The sequence below is a fragment of the Nyctereutes procyonoides genome, unplaced genomic scaffold (assembly GCF_905146905.1).
Source record: "Nyctereutes procyonoides isolate TBG_1078 unplaced genomic scaffold, NYPRO_anot_genome, whole genome shotgun sequence".
Taxonomy (NCBI): domain Eukaryota; kingdom Metazoa; phylum Chordata; class Mammalia; order Carnivora; family Canidae; genus Nyctereutes; species Nyctereutes procyonoides.
The window spans coordinates 29,137,042-29,160,973 of record NW_026575159.1 but is presented as its reverse complement, the minus strand read 5'-3'; the positions used below and the strand labels follow the sequence as shown (position 1 = coordinate 29,160,973).

The following is a 23,932-nucleotide window of genomic DNA, read 5'->3' as shown; positions in this document are numbered from 1 at the left end:
CAAAGACACCGTCTCATTCCTTCCTTCCAGTGAGCTCAGATGGAAGGGGGCATTGCCCCCATTTCATAGAAAAGCCACTGAGACTTGGGAAACACACACATTGATGTTCTCACTGTAAGAAGCTGTAGGAAGAGGACAACATAGCTTATAATAGCTCCTGCTTGTTCAAAATCCTAACAGCTGCCCATTTAGGGGCAGGCAGGGCTCCTGGGGACTGGAGAGGGAAAGCAAAATGGGGGACATGAGCCTTGACATATGATTACTGCAACCTATTTGCACTTGAGAGCAAGAGTGGCGTGCCCAGAGGATGATGAAGAGTGTGCAGGAAAAAGTCACTCTGGCCACTGCACAGCTTAGAGGGCAGAGCAGGTAAGAGCTAGAAGGGACATTCCCATTCAGGCCTGATCTGAGCTCACCCAGGGCCCTTTCTGTGAGGTGAGGCAGTCACAGCAGTGCCTGGGGTCCCCCTGAAGGGGACAGTCACACCAACCCTCACAATGGCACCACTCTGATGCCAGCATGACAGCCACGCTGTGTGCTGTCTCCAAGGTAAAAGGCCGGGTCTTCTCCCCCCCCCCCCCCGAGCTAGTTCATTTTTGGTGTCTTTCAAGGGCAAGTTTTATCTGAAATAGTGAGATGAGATTTCATGGAGTCTCTACAGAATGGATTGCAGGATTGGTGGGGAAAGAAGAGAGGGCCCTGCCAAATAGGGATTTTCTTCCTGGTGCCTCTTTTCCAAACCAGGGACCAAGAAAGGTCTCCAGAAACCAGGAGATGATTCTCTACATCAGGGTTTCTGGTATAAGCGGGAAATGTGGCATCGCAAGGGGTAGTGGGCGCGCTTTTATTTCACGGATCCTGAGAGAATGGGATGGAGACATTGGCAGTCAGAGCCGTGCAGAATTCAGTGGCCGACCCATGGTGATTTTATGTGGAACAGTGTTGTGACTTGGTCTCAAAGAAAGTGCCATGTGGTGGTCTTATTGAGCTTTTGATATGTGCCAGGCTATTGGGTTTGAGTATCAGCCTCCTGCAGCCCCTGACGGAGTCTGGGCCACGCCTCTGGTCCCATAGTGACCCACTCCTACCCATCACACTGCCCAGTGAGTTCTCTGCCCTTCTCTGAAAGCAGGTGCTGGTATCTGGGAAGCCTTGACCCTCAAAAACCGTGTCCCTGTGGGAATCAACTTATTTTATGTCGTGACCTCATCGTAGAGCTTCTTAGCCATAAAATATAAATTATACGTGTGTGTTTGTACGTGTGAAACTTCTAAGATATATTTATGCCATTGCTTCTAGCGCTGGGTCCCTTTCTCTTTGCTCACGGCTGACTTAATCAGCAGCCCCATCTCCTATTCTTAGGCTGTGCATTAATGTGCATTATTCATGGTTATCGAGTTGGATAACTGTGGTTGAAGGCCTCCTATTTTTATAATAATGAAAGGGTTTAGGGGAAAATACGTTTAGTTGCTTATGTGCCCTCAAGTAGCCTTGTGGGGTTCCGGGCAAAATGCGGAGGGCGTCCCGGGGCCGGAGACCCTGTCCGTGGTGCTGAAGGGAGCGTTGGGGAAGTTTTGAGTTCACGGGATCTCACACTCAGGCACCTGCCAAGCGTAATGGACCAGTCACAGGACCAAGGGCTTTGTACAGGAGGCAGGAGTATTTGTGGGAAGGGCAAATGCTGGGCTGCTCGATGGTGGGACGGGGTGGGGGTGGAGGGGCAGGGGAGGCTGAGGACGTGGACCCTGGACACAGACTGGTGACTTCAGACCCGCTCAGCCACTTGGCAGCTGTGCCACACCACGCAATTCCTCAACCCCTTAGCCCTTACTTTATTCTTCTATAAATTGGCAACCCCAATACTCCTCATCTCAGAGGGTTGCTGTGAGGATGAAATGAGCTAATGAAAATAAATGACTTATATTTGTAAAAAGTGCTCATAAATGTTAAGTATAATTACCATTACACCAGCATAGGGTTACTATTTTTTTTATACACCAGATGACGTCTTCTGCATCCTGGGCATCGGGGAGGTCTGGTCCCCAGGGGCGGCCGACAGCTGCAAAATGTTGGGGCTCCTGCCTACCCCCCAAGGTGGGGAGGGGTGGGCTCCTTAACTCTGCAAGCCTCGGGAAGCCTGGAGAGTCATTGGAAATTGTGCTCCTGGTGGGCTGATCACAGTATGGGATGTCCTTTCCTTGCCTTGGTTCGTGTAGAATAATTTGTAGATCATGTGAGAACATAACAGTACCTGGTATTTATAAGCACCGTGGTCTGCCAGGATGCCTGCAACATGCTAGTTAGCTTGGAGGCAAATAGGCCTGCCCTCATTTTAGAAGTGTATTAACCGTGTGACCAAGAACCAAGTGAGTTGATCTCTGTGTGTGGCCGAGTGAGGAACTGTGTTCACATTTTCTGCCCCCCCACCCCGACCCCCAGCTGGCATTTATCAGTGCTGGGCCATACTTCTCAGGTTTGACAGCATCTGAATCACCTGGAGTGCTTTTTTTTTTTTTTTTTTTTTTTTACCTGGAGTGCTTTTTAAACCAGCCTGCTGCCCCCCCCGCCCCCCCCCCCCCGAGTATCTGGTTCTAACAAGGCCCAGGGGATGCTGCTGCTGCTGCCGCCGATGCAGGAGCCACACTTCAAGGACCGATGCCCAGAGGACTCCTCCGACCCCACCTGCACGACCCACTCTGTTTCTAACAGGTGAAATAAGAGGAATGCTTACATGTACCTCTAGGGATGAGGTAATCTCTTTGTCAACATTTAGCCAAAGCCTGATAGTTAATTGACCAAAAACACAGGAGAAGTGTCTGAGCTCTCTTTTCTCTATATTTTGCCCAATGAGATAGTCATGTAATTCCTGGAGCTCCGGTTCTGAAAGCGGGCATGGGCAGATAGCTGCTGCCACAGGTTACCGTCCCTGGGGGGGGGGGGTCCCGGTGAGACTGCAAAGGCAGCGTGTGTGCTTGTGTGTGTGGAGAGTGGCCAGAGAGGTCCACCTAGACATGGCACCAATGCTCTGAGCATGAACTGGGGGAAGCCTCTCTTCCCCGAGCCCTCGTTATCTCCTGTAACGGGTTTCATGTGCATCATCTATTGTCATCCTCTTGATCTGAGTGACTGCCCTTTCATGGGTGAAGAGTGGAGGTTTGGATAGTTTGGATAGTTTACCCAAATAAGAGTTTCTGATGCTTGTTTGAACCTCCCTGTATAGGAAGCATCTCCCCAGGCACTGTCTCCATTGTCTCTTATTGACCCCCTTGGGCTAGAGGTATAGTTCTTCTCACCTGACCTGCTGCACAGGTGAAGTTGCTGAGACCCACGAGGGGAGGTCCCTTGTCCTACTCGGCTAACAGGTGGCAGAGGAGTCTAGTTCCCTTGTCCTCCCTTCTCTTTCTCTGTCTTCTTTCCTTCCTTCTGTCCATTTCTCTCCTCTTGTTATACTTTATGTGGATCCTTAGCTACACATATTCCCTTTAAAAATCTCTCTGTGCCTGACTTTACCAAGTCCCGGAGCAACTGCATTCTTCTCCTCTGGTTGACCCACCCCACGGGCTACAGAACATGTTCCTCATTCTCAGTATGATACTTACGACTTGCATTTTAATGATGTCCACACCATTTTCCCCCTTCTGAAAGTAGGGTGGGTCTCTATGAAATGAGGCTCATAGAGGTCCGGTGAGTTTCCTGAGGGGAGGGGGTGTGCGGCTGTTGGGGAGTCCACCTGGGGGGAACTTGGGAAGGTGGATCACAGGGCGTGGTGGTAGTGTTCTGGGAGGCCAAGCTTAGGTGACAGAAAACATGAACTATTTGGGTCAGGTTGACAATTTTCCTAAAAGCAGGAACCCATCTAATAAATGCCTGGAGCTCACGAGGATTTGCAAGTGGAAATTTTCCGGGTCTATTTTGTAGCGCTGGCTTGGTTACCCTAACCACATAAAATAAGATTGAAAAGAGGAAAAAATAAAAAAATAAAATAAAAATAAAAAGATTGAAAAGAGGTGCCATCCTCTCAGACAAGGGAAATAGTCACCTCTCAAGAGACCTCTAGTCTGTTTCTTAAACTGCGATACAAGGGTAGCCCACCCATCTCAAAGGGGAGGTGGCTGCTTCCATGACGTCAGCCCACCCTCTAAAACCAATTTGCCAACCTGGTGTGTCCTTGGGAGGCACAGATTCTGTAGCTAGGTTTGTGGCCCCTCTTTACAGATGAAGACTGGGTATTAGAGCACCTCACTAATTAGGTGGCGACCATTAGTACTGGGTGATGGAGGGTTTGAAGCAGCAGTTGGCTGGCTCTTGAAACCCCTGTTTTTCCACAAGGCCTTGCTGTTCACTGTGTGTGTCCCTGGGGGTTTCATACCTGCAAGGCTAACTTTAAGGCAGGAGGGCCTCCCTGCCATCTACCTTCACAAGCCCATGGGGCTCAGGGAGGGATTGAAGCACCCACAGCACTCGTGGGGCCCAGTGCCAAGTGGTCAGCGGTAATGGGGAGGTGCTGAAGCACCAACACCCCACCCCATGGATCTCCTGTCTGGTGAATGAGAGATACACCCAGATGTGTGTTGGGCATCTGTTGGGAAGTGCCAATAAGGCTGGAATGTGACAACCAGGCAGAGGGAAGGTTCTGGAACTCTCTGGAGTTCCTCTGGCATTGTCTCTGGTGTCCTCCCTGGCTCCCTTTATTAGACAGTCCTGGGAGCTCCAATGCCCTGCTGCCCTCCCCCCTTTATTCCCACCAATACACCCCTTCTCCTGCCTCCAGCTGCAGCAGCCAGAAGACAGACTGGCCTTTTGAGGACCTGCCATCTGAACTGGGTAACCAACCTGTCCCACAATAGCCCTGATTGTGGAGGGAAGCACCATCCATCAAGGGCACTTCTCCCCGGAGGTCCTAACTCTTCTCTGAGATCCTCCTTTTGGGAAATCTCTAACTTAGCCCTAGAGTTGTAGTGAAGCAGGAGTTAAGTAGGGGGGCGGGGGTCCCAGCATCTGCAAATGCACATGCCATCCACTCAGATGGGTGCAGAATGGGGCAGGGGATAAAACGTGGGTCTTGGGCACAGATAGGGCTACTGGGGCGCTGAGCCCACCCTATTCCCGATCACATGCATCCCGGCCTGATGAGGAGCACCTGCCTCGGGTCAAGCAAGGTCAGGTGGTTGAAGGAGCTCCTCTGCCTTCCCGGGAAGCAAGGCGGGGGGGGTGAGGACTCCCTGAGGAAGGGGAGTGGGTCTGGGCAGGCGGGCATGCAGCTTCAGCCATCCCACTCCTGGCCGTGTCCGCGGCTGCGTGAGCTGGAGAGCCACGGCCCTCGGTGCCCGGCTGCCCCATGTTGAGTGAGGACAAAGACACTTGGCCCACAGGACTGTGAGCATCCAGTGGTCCAGTGCCTGCAAACGCCTCTAAGACACGGGTTCTGGGGCCCAGAGCAGGTCTTCCGCGGACGCTGCAACTCTGGACAAACGATGGAATCTCCGAGCTTGCGTTCAAGGATAGGTCATAGTTGCGCCGTCCCTGTAGACACGTCCTGGGATGAGCTAGAGGCTCCACTGAAGGGAGCATATTCTGTGCCGGGCACGTTGGACATACCTGTGAGGACTCACCGCCCACAGCAGCCTCTTCAGAGCCCCTTGCTTTGTACGATTATTAACATCCCTGTAATATTGCGGTCAGCTGGGCCATTCTTAGTGCTAAACAAACAATGCGAGTGGGTGTTTATTGGCGCCAGCTCACGCCCGCCTGTCCTGGGTGCCTGCTTCATCCATGGACCGTTGAGTTCCAAAATAGCCCACCGGGGAGGCGGGGTGAGGATCCATCCCTGTCGCGTGGATGTGAAAGTGGTGGCTGAGAAGCCGCCTGTCGTGGCAGCGATTCCTTCATAAGGATGCTGCTGGCAGTTCAACCCCAGGAAGCACCTGACGCCCACTGGTGCCGAGGAAGCGCCGGGTCCCTAACATTGAACAGCCCTTCCTCTTGTGGACCTTCCACAGCTTTCCCCCTGTATCCGGCCAAGGACAGCCACGGGTACCCGAAGACTGGTGAGAAAGTGCCCTCCCTCCCCGAACCGCACCTGAGTACCCTGCTTGCCAACCGGAGACTGGCTTGTCTTCTGTCCCCTTAGTCCATAAATAAGTCTCCTTTCCAGAACTTTCAACCCCCTTCCAATGATGGCCTGGTCTCCTTCACACAAGTGTAGAGAGGGCTCGGTTTTGCCCACAGTGCGGTGCAGGAAAGCACGGGAGTGTCCCCCTGCATGTGCCCCGAGCCACTGCGGCCCCTCATGTGCCCCGTGGCCAGGTCGGGTAGGCAAGGCCGCCGGACACCACCACCAGCAAGCAAAGTCAAGGCTTCCAGGGAGCCTGCTTAAAGGAACCCATTTAACTGAGTTTAACTCTTTGTTCCACAAACCTATGAGACTAAAGAATCCCCCACGTTCCCCGACCCCTCACAATCTAATTATGAATCAAGCCGGTATCAACTGGAGCAACCTTGGAAATGTTCTGTGAAGCACTGCAGAGACATTTAATACTGACTCAAGCTTCACAGTAGCTGTGAGTGTTCCCATTTCACAGAAAGTGAAACTGAGAACTGCCTCCACCCCCGGCTCCCAGATATTAAGTCATTTGCCACAAGTGGCTACGTGGCTGCCTCCTTCCAGGTGGCAGGGGCCGGCATTCCCTCGGCCCGGTCCCTGACACCACGCTCCCCAGGTTGCCCCACCTGGAGACATCCCCTCTGGAAGCCGCCTCAACATAATGAATCCCTTCCATCTCTAGGACTAGAGCCTCCTGGCCCGAGTCTAAGGACCAGACACCGCTTACTGGCAGAGGAGTGTGTTGTGTGAGCACCGGTGCCCCATCTTCACCGTGAACCCGCTCCAGGAGGGCGGGGGGGGGGGGTGGCTTCTCCAGCGACCATCCCACCAGCTTATGATGCACACGGCACACAGGACACGGCACCGTTCCCCGGCCACAAGTGCACCTGCACAGCGCAGTCTGTCTAGTCCCTCAGGGCTCACGGGCAGGGCAGCTGGGATGCCCGTGTGGTGCTCGGAGGCCCGATGGCGTCCCCACAGCTGAGCATGAGCTTCACTTCCAAGCCCTCGCTCACCCGGCAGCTAGCCTGCTGCTGGCCTCGTCGCCCACGCAGGTGACAGGCCGGTGACCCTCAAGGGTGCAGAGCTGGGACGCAGGCTCACGTCCGTCTGATACTAGGGCCACAGGCGTCCTTCTGTCTGTCTTTTCAGTATCACACTGACTCAGAAGGAACATTGGGTCCTCGGAAGGGACTTCACGGAAATTGTAGAGTAGGTGTGTGTGTGTGTGTGTGTGTGTGTGTGTGTGTGCGTGTCCACAGACACGCACGTGTCCTCATTTATGGGTGAAAACTGGAAATGTACTATGACGAGCTGCAGCACACGGTGCTTGCTAAGTATTACTTCATCAGTTGGCACATGCGTTTGAATGTCCAATACCCTCATTTTGCAGATGGGAGAGCCTGGAAAGACACCTTGACTTGCTCAGCGTCCCACGGCAAATCCACGGAGCGGGGCGCTGGGCTGAAGGTCTTGATGGAATCCTTTGCTTTGAATTGAATGGTGTCAGAGCCCCACAGGAGCTCAGAGACCCTGGAGTCCCTGGTTTTAAATACCACCCATCACGTGTGGGGGGGCGTGTGGGGGACGAGCAGCCCGGCCCGAGCCCCCTTCCTCCCCACAGCTGCCCCAGGAGTGAGCCTGCCACCGGCTTCTGCGTGTGATCTGTTAGAGTCAAGTGTGTCCCGGCTTAAGGGATCCTTCTAGATGACCGGCTCTAGCCCAACGGTGCTCAGCCAGGGGCGATTTTTGCCTCCGGGGAGCATTTGGCAGTATCTGGAGACATTTCTGGTTGTCAGCCCTGGGCAGTGTGAGTGGCGCATAGGGACAAATGCTTCTGGACACCCTGCAATGCCCGGGACAGCCCGCACGACAAAGGAGCATCGGGCCCAGGTTGAGAAGGCCGTGCTCTGGGGTGCGTGACGCTGAGCCTGGAGCAAGGAAGGGTCACACTGTGAGTTCGAGGAGGGGCACAGGGCTGACAGGTGCAACTGGTTCCCTGGGGCATCTTGGTAAAATGTGGACCCCAGCTGATGCTGTAGGGCTCCGGGGAAGCCTGAGAATCTGCATTTCCTGGGCTCTCTATCCCTCACTGATTACTTTCCTTCTCTGCCCTAGGGTTCCCTGGGCCCGCCTGGTCCCCCTGGGAGAGACGGCAGCAAAGGCATGCGGGTACGCCTCGTCCTCCACCTCCCCACGGGCCACCGCCTGGTCAGAGCCTGAGTCCTTGAGGGGGGCGGCCTGCACTCGAGCCGGGCACGAGCTGGGGCTTGTTTGCACCAGGACCTTCCTGGGTTGCCGGAGGTCAGCCTCGTCGTTTTAATGACACCAGAAGCATCTGTTGCCACCGGGCACTGCCTGTGTGCCCTTGGGAACCATGTTCCCACTCAATGGACATGCAGTTCTGCACAGGGGGGTCTTATCCCACTGCCCAGGCCTGGAACCAAGTTCAGGTCCAAAGTGGAGGCTTGGCCCAGGTCCCTGGTTTGCAGCCCGAGGAGGCAGGGTTCAACCCCAGCAGCAGCCTGTCCCGTACACGCAGCCCCCTGGCCTCCCTCTTGTCAGCTCCCCGACTCTACCTCTCTGCCCTCCCCGCCTTTGAATGAGAACACGCTCCAGAAGCGCAGCCGGAGAGTGATCGACTGGGCAGGCCAGTCTACTCCAGGACAAAGGGACCCTCTCCCCTGAGAGCCTAAAGGGGCTCCATCCTCCGCAGACCCCTCTGCTCCCCTCCAGGGGACCAGACTCCTCCGTGAAGACGGCCTCCCTCGTCAGCCCAGTCACTATGCTCTCTCCACTGTTATGTCTGAATCTAGTTGTGCTGACCTCCAGCATCAGGAGCCAGGGGGGTTGGGATGTGCCCCTGGCAATATAGACGGGCTCCGTGGCTCATGGAAGGTCTCCGAGGGCAGCCTGGGCCTTCTTTCACTGGTGGTCACCTCGTGTCTGCGAGGGGTTTGGAGTTCCAGACGTGGATACGCCTGCGGCTTTGGGCTGTCCTGGCATGCCTGGGCCTGTGTCCTGCCGGGTGATGACCAGCGCTCTTTTGTGTGTGCAGGGGGAGCCAGGAGAGCCAGGAGAGCCAGGGCTGCCTGGCGAGGTGGGCATGCGGGTAAGTGTCCCTTTCAGCTGTGTTCATCCCTCTGCTGTTTCCAGCGGGTAAATCTTGGCGCAAAACTGGTTGCTTTGGGCCTAGAATGCTTTCCCTCCTCACCCTTGCCCTATAACCGCGTGTGTGCCCATGTGTATCTATCCTCGCCTACGTGATTTTTCCTGAATTCTCACAAAAGAGTGAATCATGGCATGCTCTGCTGTTTGTCTTTTCCATCCAATGACAGATTAGAGACACCTTTCCACACCTCTTCTCCTAATCCATGCATTTCATTCCACGATATGGGTGCATCATAACCTACATAGCCTTTTCCCTGTTGTGGCCTGAAATGTTTCTAATTTCATTTGTTTCCTGCTAAAATCAATACGGCAGTCGATGCGTGTGTGTGTGTGGGGGGGTGTCTATATGTGCTTCTCTTCCTGTACTGCGTTTTACTTCAATAGACTAGATCTCCAAAATTAGGGTAGCTTTGACCAAAGAAAGGCACAGTGTAATTTTCACAGATTTCACTAGATAGTCCCAAATTAGTTGCTTAAAATCTGTGGCAGGTCATGGTCCAGGCAGCAGAGGAGCCTCGGGGGCCTTGTCAGGACTTGTCCCACGCTTTGCTCGCCCTGGGGCGGAGGGTGAATGAGGAGCCACAAGAATCAGGCAGGTTTCTCAGAAGCTGGGCTCAGATCCTGGCCAGATCGTAGGAAGGCCACGCAGGACACGTGGAAATGGAACTTGCTGCACTGGCGTCATTGCAGCTCGGAGGCACTGCCCTCTAGCCAGCCGTTCCTTGAAGTTGAGCAGACTGGGGTGTGAATCATGGGGACTCCTGCTCCGCCAGGCAGGGGAGAAGCAGGGATCTCTGGGTGTTGCCTCTACCCCTGTGTCTCCTTCCCCTGTGTCTTCTCCCCCTGCCTCTCCTTCCCCCGCCCACACCTTTCTGGTGCACACTCTTCCGCAGGGATTCCAAGGACCACCTGGACTCCCCGGGCCTCCCGGACACGTTGGAGCTCCTGTAAGTAAAGACCTGCCTCTGGAAGGGGTCCTGTTCACTCCTCCAGAGATCGGGGCCCAGGCCCCCTGACAAATCCCCCTCCTGTGTCTACACGGAGGACCCACTGCCTTGCACTTGTCAATGGCAATGACGTGTTCATGTCTCTTCCTAGAGTGGAAATGCTGAAACGTTATGGCACTTAGGAAGCCCCCAGAGATCAAGTGTAAATGCACCTTCCCAGGACCCCATTCCCAGACGGTGAAGTCCAGGGATCTGCACTTTTACCTGGCAGCCCAGGCGTTTCTGATACCTGACCCTAAAGAAGCCATTTTTACCAGCCCGTCCCGTCCGCTAATTCTCCAGCCCCTAGGCCAGTGCCAGACCCATGATGAATGTCCGGTAACCATGTGCCCCTTGAAGTAAGCGGTGAGCAAATAGACATGGTGTGTAAGGAGCAAAGGGGCTTCTTGGGTGTCTGACCCTATTTTGGGTTCTCATTAAGAGATTTGAGATTAGCTCCCCATGAAAGAAGCAGTGTGAAAGGTCATTTTCAAGCAAGGCAGCCTGCATTGCCTCGGGGGTGCAAGACATTCAACACCTCTGATCTCTGTGTGTCCGGCCGAGATCCTTGGATGGCATTAAAATGGCAAGAATGTCCAGCTCCCGCCAGAGGCCTGCATGGTCCACAGAGCCTGTGCCCTCTGGGATAGTGGCCTGTGGGTCTGGCCCCTGTGCCTCTTCTCCAGGGACAGAGATGTGGGTATTATCCCCCGAACCAGTAGGCGGGCCTGGGCAGTGTCCGTCCTCTTTGGGAATGTCCCAGGGTCTTTCCTCCAGAAAAGGAGAGGAGAGTAGGGACTGGAGGGAGTTGCCATGGGAGCACAGGACATACTCAGACCTCTCCAGGAGGGCCACGCACCGAGCTGTTGGCCTGGTCCTGAGCCGCCCGGGAGAACCTGTGATGTCATGCGCTGGTGCCGGTGGCCCTGGCATTTCACTGCATGCCCCACATGTGGCAGAGGCATGTCTGTGTCCTTCTCCACCCCTGCAAGGCCGTGTGAGGCAGTAACCTGCAAGCAGAGCTTCTACAAGATTCCTGTGCTAATAACCAGTGATGCAGTCGTTCAAGGACTCATTTATTCATTCAGCAAGTGCTTATGGGTATCAAGTGGTGGGCATGTTCCAGGCTGTGGGGACGCGATGCTGAAGCAATAGGGGCACTGTCCTCGGGGCTCCCCATTCTCCTCGAGGGAGGCAGAGAATGTCTTGACTTGGCTGACGCTTCTGTAACTCTGCTCAGGGGAGGGGGTTCCTAGCAGAGGATCCGGGTGCTGCTCCTGAGGAAGGTGGAGGGGATGCAGGACAGGGCAGGAGCCCTCGCCCCGGAGGAGGTGGAGGGATGTGGCTTAAAGGCACCCAGATTTTTTTATCTGGATTTCGTGATCACCGAGGGATTGCAGGTTCTAGGTGGCAGGGGCACTGGCTCCAAAGCCACGTTCCTACCATTGGCCTGGGAAGCTCGGGAGCCAGGGTGTGTTCAAGCCTAGGTAGGAGGACGTGGGTAATCTGGCTCGGGAGGCCAGCCCCAAGAGCTCACCTTGCACCCCAAGCCTGAGGGAGGAGTGCAGGGAGAGTCCCAGCAGACAGGCTCTTCCCTCCTCCCGGGGCAGCCTGTCCGTGGGCCCTCAGGCCTTCAGGTCAGAGACGCTGGACTGAGACGTGTTCTGCTCTTCCCCTCTCCCCACAGGGTCTCCAAGGAGAACGGGGTGAAAAGGGAGCCCGAGGAGAAAAGGTATTTATGAATATCTGCCTCCACTTGTCACTGCAACTTTCCATAGAAAAGAGGAGGATGGTGCCTGGGACTGATTGTGCTATGCTTACTCGTGGGTGCCAGCGTGTGTGTGCACATGGGTGTCGTGTGTGTGCACGTGGGAACCCATGCATGTGTGCACAGGGGTGCCTGTGTGTGTGTGCATGTGGATGTCTGTGGTGTGTGTGCATGTGGGAGCCTCTGTGTGTATGAGCACCTGGGTGCCTGTGTGTGCACGTGGGAGCCCCTGCATGTGTGTGCACATGGGTGCCTGTGTGTGTGCACGTGGGTGCTTGTGTGTGTGTGCAGGTGGGAGCCCATGCATGTGTGCACAGGGGTGCCTGTGTGTGTGCACATGGATGCCTGTGTGTGCATGGTGGAGCCCATGTGTGTGTGAGCAAATGGGTGCCTGTGTGTGCATGTGGGAGCCCCTGCATGTGTGTGCACATGGGTGCCTGTATGTGTGTGCATGTGGATGTCTGTGTGTGTGTGTGCACGTGTGTGCACGTGGGAGCCCCTGCATGTGTGTGCACATGGGTGCCTGTGTCCGTGCACATGGGTGCCTGTGTGTGTGCATGTGGGAGCCCATGTGTGTGTACACAGGGTGCCTCTACGTGTGCACATGGGTGCCTGTGTGCACGTGGGAGCCCATGTGTGTATGTGCACATGGGAGCCCCTGCATGTGTGAGCACATGGATGCCTGTGTGTATGTACATGGGAGCCCATGCATGTGTGTGCAATGCGTGTGTATGTGATGGTGTGCGTGCACATGTGGCAGGCGAGGGCCAGTACGGACGGGGCATTTATTTCCCACCCTAGTGTAAGCTCAGGGCCAGGGGGGCATGGGCTCAGCTCCTGCAGGCACTACAGCCCCTCGCACAGGCGGGTTAGGGTTTCCAGGCCAGGGTGGGGAAGGGGGGTGTTGATGGAGCCCGGGTGCCTTCATGGGCTCACATCTCACTTAGCAAAATTACATAACTTCTCTGCTCTTCGGTTACCCTGACTCTCAGACCAATGGGAGGGTGGGTGGTGACAGTTGTGTCGGGGACCCACAATTAGCCTCTGTCACTGGGCATTGGGAACACATCCAAGCTGACACTCTCAAGTGCACACTGCCACAGCGGCCGGCACACTTGAGGGGAACTGGGGGGGTCACCGTTCCTTCATAGCATAAGCCAGTGTACCACAAGGTGACCCCACACCAGACCCTTCCATGTGAGCGACTGTCGTCAATTGCTCAGGGTCCGGCGGGTGGGAACAGGGCCCGCACAGAGGTGGGCACCGCATCCTCGGGACCCGCAGGCCCGTCCTGCAGATGCAGGGCTGGGACGGAGCCCTCCGTGCCGAGTCACGTCCCAGGTGGGTCTTCAGAGTCTCCCCCTGTTCTGTCCTCAGTGATACGCGTTCCTCTCACCATATAAGAAGTTATCATTAACTATCATATAAGAAATCATTATTTTAATTTTATATCAGTGCACTTGGAAAATAGGAAAAACGAGCTTGTAATCTCACCATCCTGATACAACTATGGGGAGCGCTTTGGCCTGTTTTCTGTCGGATTTGTTCTTATGTATCTGATTTCCTGTTACATAGACACACATAAGGCATTCAGCTTTGCCGCCTGGCCTGTCATCCCTACATGCGGTATTTCTGCCCTGTGCTGCTGTAGAGTTTCTGTGACTCATTTTATTTTTTATTATTTTTTTTTAAGATTTTTATTTATTTATTCATGAGAGACACACAGAGAGAGGCAGAGACACAGGCAGAGGGAGAAGCAGGCTCCCTGCAGGGAGCCCAATGTGGGACTCGATCCCGGGACCTGGGAATCACGCCCTGAGCCAAAGGTAGAAGCTGAACCGCTGAGCCCCCCAGGTGCCCCTCTGTGACTCAGTTTAAATGCCTGCACAGCGTTCTGACACATGGATAGATGGTGATTTATGCGCTCATCCCCCGGTTATTGATCACCTAGGGTTGTTCCCAGCTTTTCGTGATCAAGAATAATGCTCGGGTGAATATTTTTAAGCCGACAGCCATATTTATTTAGTTAGTTTTCAAATTTAGGTTTATTTCCTTAGGCTGCTTTCCTGGAAGTGAGATCACCAAAGAACGTGGGTCTGTGCGTGGCCCTTGAAGCACAGTGCCAAGTCACTTTCCAAAAGGTTCTTGAGAATCCAGGGAGGCAGGGCCTCGGGGGTATCCCACCTCAGGCTCCAAAGCATGATTCGTGTTTGCATATTAAATTTTCATCATTATAAGTGAAAAAAAAAAGCAAAATCTTTTACCCCCTGGTCATTGGGATTTGCATCTCTTTTGAGATGTTTTGATGTGGTCACAAATGTGCGTGCCTGGAGATCTCCTTTCTATAGCCCTGTGCCCCTTTCTTTACATGGCAGGGACCTGGAGGTGGCATTTGGAAGAACCAAGACTTCAGGCACAGTGTGGTGTGGCTTGACAGGCAGCTCTGGTACTTGAGAGAACGAGGAGGCAGGGTTTGGGGAACTAACCCTATAGAAGGGCTGGGGTTTAGGACAGCAAGAGCGGAGCTCAGGTTTGGTGTCCAAAGTGCACGGTGAGCTCAGCACTGATGCTGGATGAAAGCCCGATGTGTGGAATTCTCCTTTGGGGGTTACCTGAGGGCACAGAGACCCTGGCCTGGGGTTTAAAACAGGCCTCCTCATGCAGCCTCCCCCAAGCTCCTACTGAGGCTTGTCCACTTAGTGCCCCTAGGAGCCCTGCGGTTTGCACCCTGACTGGTCATTTGCGTCAAGTTCATCTCTCTTTTCCGCGTACACATGGAGACCCCTTGCCGCGTGGGTGCAGCGCTCACGCCATATTCGTCTCTGGGTCCTCCCTCCCTAAGGGAGCACCCGCCACCGAGCACGCGGCCTGTCCTCCTCCGTGGACTTGTGGATGCGGCACTGGGCTCGGGGGATGAGCGATGCAGGAACCAGGTGACAGGTTGGCCTTCACTAACCGGTGGATGAACTTGGACTTTTTTAGAGCACGTGCAAGGTGGATTCAGAAGGTGCATTTTAGCACCTAGGCTTGGGTGATGTCACAGGGCTGGATGGGAATGTTAGCTAGGAAATGCCACAGAGAGAAGGCGCCGGGGGCCGGAGCAGGAACGTAGCACAATCCGGAAGATGCTCTACTGAGTTTCCTGGTTGCAGCAGCTCCAGCCGCACTTCTGGGGACCAGTGAGTTTGGGTTCCCCAGGGTTTCAGTGGAGGCTGCAGTGCTGAGCTGAGGACTCTTCACAAGCCTGGTGAGAGCCAGCTCTGCCACGTAGGGGCTGCGGCAGCCGCAGGGTTGACCAGAACCTCTGTTTCCTCATCTACAAAATGGAAATATTCATGTCTTCCCCCAAAGCTCATCGGGAGGTCAGACAAGAGGACAGAAGCAAAATGTCCATGTCACCAACATTTCCACGCATACTTCCTTGCCCCACCTGGGTTTCAGGGGAACGGCAGTCTCTGCACACTCAGTGTTTTGTTCTTCTTGCCAGAACTCGGCTTGGAGGTGACTGCTTTCCCCCATGCAGCATTGGGCTGCTTTTCCAGCAAGCTTTTAGAGTCTTGTGTTGAGACTTTTGTCCAGTCAAGAAATGGTACATTTCTATCAAAATCCTAAATCATCTCTCTCTAGAGAAGCCTGGAGATCTCTTCTTATTTTCAATTGGGGAAACCGAGCCCAGAGGCTATTTCCTGATGCCATGTGGCCCGTTATAAAGATAGCAAGTGCTGAAACATCTCATTCCCAACATGAGCTTTCCCCTCCATGCCACACCAGGCCTGAAGCGTTACCAGAAACGTAGGACAACATATGTTCCCCTGAACTCTCTCTGCAGATTGCTCACAGCCCTGCCCCCTGTGAGGTGTCCCCTCACAGGGAAGTTCAGAAAGAGGAGGGTCACCTCCAGGGAAGGCCCAGGAGAGGATGTTCGGCCAACGCCCCATTGGCCTGGCTCCCCAGGCTGCTCCAGGTGGCTCACTGAGGCAGAGAGGAGGTCCTGCATGATGCTCCTGGAGCCAGCCTGCCCGGGTTTTGAATCCCAGCTCTGGGCTCTGCAAACAGGGTCACCTTTGGAGAGTAATTTAACATCCATGTTTCAGGTTTCCTCAACACTGAGAGTAACTGTATTACAGAAGGTGAGGATCTACTGTGTTAATGTTTGTAAAATGGGTAGAACAGTCCTGGGTGTCATGTGCCATATGCAGAGGGTAGGGAGACAGAAAGAGGGCCAGAGACAGAGAGAGAGACAGGGAAATATCCACGGAGAGAAGGGGAAGCGTGAGCCTGGGCTCTGCTGGCTCAGCTTTGGGCATATTCCAACTTCCTCGCTGCCCTTCTGGGCGACTCTGAGGTGAGCTGGTCCCTTCTCTACACCTTGACTTCCCGTTTGTCAAGAAGCCTGGACTACATCATCCCTTCGGCTGCTTTCCAGTTCTTACATCTGATGGGTACTTACAACAGTTTATTTCCTCGCAGACCTCTCTGATTTCTTACCTCAGCAAGAAGGAAGTTTCCATCTGCCTCTGAGACAGGCCCATCGGTCGCCTGGCCTTGTGCGGCTTGGAGCCAAGCCACCCAGAGCCACTGCCCATCCATTACCGAGCCCGCCTCCAGACGGCCCTGTGGTGGGGTGCTCTGTGTACGGTGGGGGACGGTCCTTGAAGGATCTTCCAGGAGGTGCCTCTGCAGACACAGAGGGTGTGGAGGCTCTGCAGGTGTAGAGCATCCTGGTGATGGAGGGCAGTAGAGCCCAAGTGGACCGAGCAGGTCTACTGAGCCTGTGGCAGCTGGCAGGGTGCAAGGGGAGTCCGTCGGAAGGGGGGGAACCCACTCTGTAAGGGGCCAGGAGGTGGATGTGGTGGGCACCCTGCTCTGTCTGGAGACCCGAGCTCCCAGGACAACTTCGGGTGGATGTGACGCTCACACTCCTGAGCCCCCTGGGGAAAGGGGGAGCCAGGGCATAGCCACCCTAGTAAACTGCTACCAGCGGCTTTGGGATCAGAGACAAGAGATGCTCTCACCCTGGGCACTCACACAAGCTCCTCAGCCCACGTCCTGATGCAGCGATGCCTGTCCCAGTGGCTCTGGGTGTCATGGGGGGCACACTGTGAAGGCAAGCACAGCCCTGGCCCTGGGAGGGCCTCCCTAAATAGTAACGAGACCAAGTGGGGGCTTTGGAGTGCCCGAGGTCGTAATCCGTCCTGGGGGTGCCAGCCCCACCTCTGCCGACAGTGAGAATCCCCTTCAATCCTCCTCCGGGGCGGCTTAAGGGAGCTGCCCACCAGGTCTCATGGTGACAGGTGTTTGCTCAACACCCCCTGGGTGCTGGGGTCATGGAGGCGCCTTCCCTCTTTCACACGGTAAAGGCTTCCTGTGGCAAGTGCCCAGCAGACACACCCCACGCGCGTGCCCCCAGCGCCGTCCAGGCCACCACTGCCACCCAAGAGTGGTCAAGGCCACCAGGCCGCCTCCAGGCCTGGGCCAGGGTGGCTTTCCAGGGCAATGGGGCCCGCGCTGCCGTGCTGTCTGAGATCCAGAACCGCAGCAGGAGGATGAGGCCTGGGGTGGGGGGGGGGGGCAGGGGTCCTGGGAAGGGTGTGGAACTCTCCAGAGAGCTTCCTGGGCAGGAGTGATTCCATGAATGCAAGACATTCCTCCTTTGAGTCGAGCGTCCCAGGGTGACACCCTTTAACCTCATAGGGCTCACTGGATGGTCAAACGAGAGCCTGCCTACGCAGCCGGTACCTGAAGGTGCTCAGGACGCGGGCAGGCTCCCGTCCCCTCTGCATGGAGCACACCCCCTGTCAGTTAAGGACTGTGAGTGTCCGAAGAGGTCTTAGGGTTCTTGGAATACAGCCACCTTTCTTCTGTTCTCGCTTTTTACGATTTCAACCCAGTGAGGAGGTTGAATCTCAGAGCGGTGTAGACCCTGCAGGTGGCAGCCCGCGTTGGTGGAAAACAAGGTCAGAACTGAGTTCCCTGGCCCTGGCTCCTCACTCTCTTCCCCCTGCTTCCGTCCTCTGGTCGTTCACATCACACCCTCCTGGCTCGTGAACTTCCTGTCTGCTGGCCCCTGCAGCTGGCTTCTCTTTTCCCTCTTTCCTCGTCCTACATGGTCACTCTGTTTTGCTTAACCAGCTTTTAACATGACACCTTCCAGGTGCCACACGTTGTTCTAAGCCTTTTGCATATATTAGCTCATCCAACCCTCAGAGCAGCTACCAGAGGTAGCTGCTGTATTTGTAGACTGGAAACTGAGTCATGGAGATGCCACGTGCCTGGTCCTAGGTCACACAGCTTGGGAGGGGGAGAGCCAGGCTTTGCATCCAAGTTTTGGGATCAGCTGTGGCCACCTGTACTCCACACCCCCCAGGGCCCTGGCTGCCACCATCTGCTGGGAACCAGGCAGGTGGTCAGCTGTCCAAACCCTGTCCCCTGTCGTGCTTATGTGGTCAGTGTAGTGGTGGCAAGACCAAAAAGTCCAACAACAGCAGGACAGATGTAAGTGTCAGGTCTTTAGGTGGGACCTGCCCTTTTTAGTTCTGCCTCTGACTCCCTTCTTCCATTTGCTTCCACCCATCTCATGCCCCAGCTGGGCTTCTAGGGGCGTGTCAGTTAGAGACCCTGCTCCATAGAGGGCTGTCTTCTGTCTTCTGTCTGTCTGTCTCTGTCTCCGCTCTCCCTCAGCTTCTCTCTCCCCCTCATCCACCCTGTGCTGGCCATTGTCTTTCTCATCCCCCTGCCTGGGGACACACACATCTGCTAGGACTCCAGCTCTGTCTCACCCGGTGCTCCGGGTCTGTCCCACCTGCAGTCCAGCTGTGTCCCACCTGGTACTCTAGCTCTGTCCCTGGCAGTCCAGCTCTGTCCCACTTGGAGCTGCGGGTCTGTCCCACCTATAGTCCAGCTCTGTCCCACCTGGCACTCCAGCTCTGTCCACGGCACTCCAGCTCTGTCCCACCCGGCCCTGCTCTCTACCTGCTAGCCAGAGACACAGGTGGCTCACACTGGCAGTGCACCTGCAGCTGTCCTGAGTTGCATTAGGAGAAATTTTGCTTTTGGGCTTCAGCGATCTTGTTATATAGGTGCAAGGGTGTAAGAAATGGGGCTTGAGCAGTAGGCAGCACTGTCCCCTTTAAGGTAAGCCTGGTAAAATTATACGTGGTCAACATGTTTTTTTGCTTTGTTTTGCTCTGCCTGGGAAAGTGCCCCCTTCAGGGGTGACATTCAGCGGGCTGGCCCTCTCTAAGGAAGAGAGCTCTATGATGCCAGGAGCCCCTTGTCTTCATTCATGGCCCCATCACAAAGCTTCTGTGTGACTCTGGTCTCCATCTCTAAGGTCAATTTTCTCACCTATGATGTGAGAGCATGGGATTCCATGGGTTCTGAGATCTTGCCAGCTCAATGGAAGAGACCCACAGGCTGTGGATAGTAGAAATAGAGGAAGAAGGGTCGAGAGACCCAGGTTCTGGTGCCAGTGCAAGCATTGGACTGGGGTTGAGTGGTTTTCTGGCTGGGCCTCAGTTTCCCCATCTGCTGTCGGCCCTCCCTCCCACTAACCTGATGATGTGTGGAGGAAGAGAACATTGCTGACTCATTCCTTAGTCATGGATGTCTTCCCAGGAAGGGATTATCATCTTCCCCATGACACGTGGTTAAGAGAAACAGCCTCAGAGGTGACGAGACTTGCCCAGGATTACACAGCTAAGAAAGACAAGTCCCGCTCTGAGCACAAGCAGATGGGTGGGCATTAGAGGGCTGCGTGGATGATTGCTTCCCCTTAGCCAGCAATTCACTTTTAATTCCAAGCACTGGGAATGCAGCGGATGCTCATACATATCCGCTGGATGAATGAACGATGTGTAAATATGCTCACAGTTTTATGAACTGTGTTACAAACCCCACAAGTCCATTATTTTGTTTGGCTTTATGAGATGAAGAGACTGTGTATGGGACGCCTGGGTGGCTCAGCGGTTGAGCGTCTGCCTTCAGCTCAGGGCGTGATCCCAGGATCCAGGATCGAGTCCCACATCGGGCTTCTTACGGGGAGCTTGCTTCTCCCTCTGCCTGTGTCTCTTGTGAATGAATAAATAAAATCTTAAAAAAAAAAAAGAAAGAAACAACTGTGTGGTTCAGAGAGGCAAGGTGGCCTTGCCTTGGTCACAGATTGGGGAAAGACAAAGCAGATTTCGGAATATGGGTTCTCTGACCTTTAATGTATGCGCATTGAGCCCCAATGCCCATAAATTCTAGGCTGGTGTGTGTGTGTGTGTGTGTGTGTGTGTGTGTGTGTGTGTTTGGCTCTCCAGTAACCGGAGATACTGAGTAGAGAGTAAAAGGTTAGCACAGTTGGACACTAAGGGCCTTTGCATCTCATGGCACTGACCACAAGGAGGCCCATTTGTTCTTAACCTTTTCATTGTTCTTCCTCTTGCCAGGGGGAGCGAGGCCTGGATGGATTCCCCGGGAAGCGTGGAGAGACAGGAGAGCAGGTAAGTGGACATGGGCTCAGCTTTATTAGAAGACAGGAGCCTGATGCAAAGCTCTGTAGGGCCTGAATGCCTTGGTGTCCGGTTCAGCTGGAGGCTCTGGGAGGCCTAGGGACCAGACCCCCGCTTATGGTCACCTGTGGATCCTCCAGCACCAGGGGATGGGGATCCCAGAGAGCACAGCCCCTTCCATCCTTTCTAACCACGGTAAAGGCCATGGATGGCGTGATATATTCATTGCAGGCTCTTCTGCAAGAGTTAAGGATTACAAACAACCTGGAAGCTCATCAGTAAGGAACTAGTCAAAAGAATCAGGGTGTGTAGTTACAGGGGAATAATACGAAGCCATGGAAATTAATGCAGCTCCTCATGCACTGGTGGGGATGATATGTGGGATATGTCTTGAGTGGAAAGTACAGGCAAGTGTAGAATGCTGTGGAAAAGAGCATCTAGGACGTACGCAGACATGTGCCCTCCTTGGGAGGATGCTCCGGAAACTGATCACCTGCTTTCCTCACTTGTTGCCTCTGGAGGAGCCTCCTCAGTGGCTGGCGGGTGGGACCAGAAGGGGATTTTTATGCACATAAATTCTGAACCATGGGAATGTGTGATCCGTGAAAGTAAATTTAAGTATTTAAATGGTTAGAATGAAATAAAACCTAAAATTCTACATCTGCCTGAAGACATTTGGGAAAATATTTTTATAACATAAACATATTAATATATGCTTATGTTATATATTAATCTGTACGATATAACATATTAATATGTTAATATGACTTAACATATTAAGTCGATTATTATGTTCATTTTCTTAGGTTTATCGATAAAATAATCAGATACATTAGCTGTATTTGATGTATTCATTCCTTAAATGTATTCATTTCAATATATTAGTATAAATTAAATTTATGGTGAATCCCATCAACCCAAAATAACATCTTGATTTTTTAATTTATTTTTTTAATTTATTTTTTTATTGGTGTTCAATTTGCCAACATATAGAGTAATACCCAGTGCTCATCCCATCAAGTGCCCCCCTCAGTGCCCTTTATTGACAATAAATTGGAATAATACTTTTTATGTGTCACTGCCCCCCCCCTTAGCATTATGTCATAAACGTGTAACTATTTTCTTAAATATTCACCAGGGATGGGACTCAAATGACTGCTTAGTGTTCTGTGGTGTGAACATGCCAGCATTTATTCATATTTATTGCGTGCCGCCCCTGCACCAGGGCCAACTCCTCATGCTGGAAGTGCCCACCTGGTGATGGCCCAGAAAGCAAAGGCCTTTCCTCATGGCAGTGAGCCAGCATGTAGTAAGATACCGATGGGGTGGAGGCAGCAGAGGACGGGGTTTGGAGAAACAGAGGAACAGTAAGTGTCACCCAGGGTCTCCTCCTACGAGGGGGCATTAGGTCTCTTCTGATCGTTGGCTGTTTATGGGAAGAAAGGAAGAGCAAGAGCTCACATGTACATCTCTGAGCACACCTGTGCCTTTAGGATGAATTCCTAAGAAAGCCATTTGTCAATGGGATGAACATTGGTTGTCCAACTGCCTTCCAGATTCCCCCTCCTCTTACGAGGAGGCTCATAGGAGGGCTCCCCGGGGGTGGGGTGGCTCCAGGCCCCTCCTCACTTGCTCTCTGGTGGGAGCTTGACCTGCCTGGCTCTCCACTGGGACCCCCTTGGAAGGCTTCTTGGTGAGAACCCCTGAAGAGGAGGTGGGCTCGTCTTCAGCATCCCTTACACCAGCCCTCTGGGTCCTGGGTTTGCTCTGCCATGCTAATTGATCCTGGTCCAGAGTCCAGGCAGCCCTGCAGGCCCCCTCCCTTGCCCCTGGGGACTCAGCTGGTCCTCAGTGCCCTCTGAGCAGATGCTGGGTGCCTACTTCCTGCCTCTCACCTGGAATCTCCCCAGACACATCCCCTGTATCCCTCGAGAAGCGGTCCTTGTCCCTCAGAACGGGCGCTCCACAGCACAGTCCCAGCTGGGTCCAGAGGGGACCATGCAGGACATGGCATTTGGCAGCCGATGGGGAGAGAATTTTCCAGCAATCAGCAGAGTCCAGAAGTGTGGTCTGTGCCTTCCAGGATGAAGGCAGATTACAGTTTTGGAGCTGCATGGCCTGCAGCTCCTCCTCTGCCCTCACTGCCACTGACAGCCTTCCCTTCCCTTCCTCTAGGGAAGACCTGGCCCTCCTGGTGTGGCAGGACCCCAGGGACAGAAGGTAAGCCAGGCCTGGGGTGAGAAGGACTCTGGGCTCTGGGCAGGTGGTGTGTGTGCTGTTGCCCGTACAAATCAGGGCCCCAGGGGGAGCGAGGGGGCCAGGCTGGTGTCTTGGAACAAAGTGCAGACAGAGGTGATGAGCTGGGCCTCAGGAACTCAGCCCCCACGAAATGTCTGGTTATTTAAAATTTTTCTACTCCGAGGAATAAAAAAAAAAGCATATAAAAACAGAACAAAACAAAAATCCCTGTTATGTAATATCCAGACGTATTAAAATATTATGCTACTTAAAATTGCCTTTTGGACTCAGGCAGGCTGTGAATAAATACCAAACAACATCGTACAGACTCCTCCCCCTCTTCCTCCATTTCTCCTTTTCTGTTCTCTGCAGCACTTTTTTAAAAAAAAGTTGGGCTTTGTTTTTTTTTCCCAAATCATAATTCTGAAAATGTACTAGATCTTTCATAAACAGAATGAAGATTGCATCTCATCATACTGGCCATCTCCTTTAGAACATTCTCTCAAGAAGGCTTAACTCAATAAATTTGCTGCTCAGAATTTCTGTTTTCTCAGTGGAAAAAAACACACGTTAAGAATCTTGGCAAATTGTGAAGTGCTCTGAAAATGAAGATAATAGCCTTCCTAAGCATTCAGGGTGGCAGGGAAGACCAAGTAGGTACCGTGTGTCCTGGGTTCTCATGGGAGTACCTGGGATCTCATGGGATCACGAGTTCCAGATTCTTTGGGAGGCCCCTGGGAAGAACATCCGACGTGGGGTTGGAGAATAGCCAGGGACCCGAGGGGAGGAGGAATCCAGGTAAACTAAGGCAGGTGCAGCCCGAGGAGCATCACTCGGACTCCATCACTCTGCAGAGCTCAGGTGAAGGTCACACTGCCTGACACACACGCGTCCCAGCGATGTCTGAGAACAAAAGAGGAGAGGAAGACTGGTCTACTCTTTGTAGAAGCAGACAGGTTATGTGTTATAAATAAATAAACAGACCCACAGGCTAAAGAAGCCTCACCTTAGGCGTGGCCGCTGGAGAGCGTTGCTGTCTCCCAAACTTGCTCACTTGGGCTTCAGTTCTGAGTTAAATTATTCCCTCTCCTAAGTATTTTTAGCGTTAAGATCTATATTGTTATATTATCTTGGCATCAGGATTTTAATATATTCTCACAGTTCCTTGACA

The 23,932-nt window shown here is 53.6% G+C and overlaps 1 protein-coding gene across 1 annotated transcript in view; it reads left to right on the top strand.

Moving 5' to 3' along the window:
- COL22A1 (collagen type XXII alpha 1 chain) overlaps positions 1–23,932 on the top strand; it is a 242,116-nt gene that overhangs the window by 73,156 nt on the left and 145,028 nt on the right. Inside the window, exons 12-17 of the mRNA XM_055314212.1 lie at positions 8,222–8,275; positions 9,162–9,215; positions 10,168–10,221; positions 11,948–11,992; positions 20,461–20,514; positions 22,699–22,743. Of these exons, the coding sequence (XP_055170187.1) occupies positions 8,222–8,275; positions 9,162–9,215; positions 10,168–10,221; positions 11,948–11,992; positions 20,461–20,514; positions 22,699–22,743 (306 nt within the window). The remainder of the gene's footprint in view (positions 1–8,221; positions 8,276–9,161; positions 9,216–10,167; positions 10,222–11,947; positions 11,993–20,460; positions 20,515–22,698; positions 22,744–23,932) is intronic.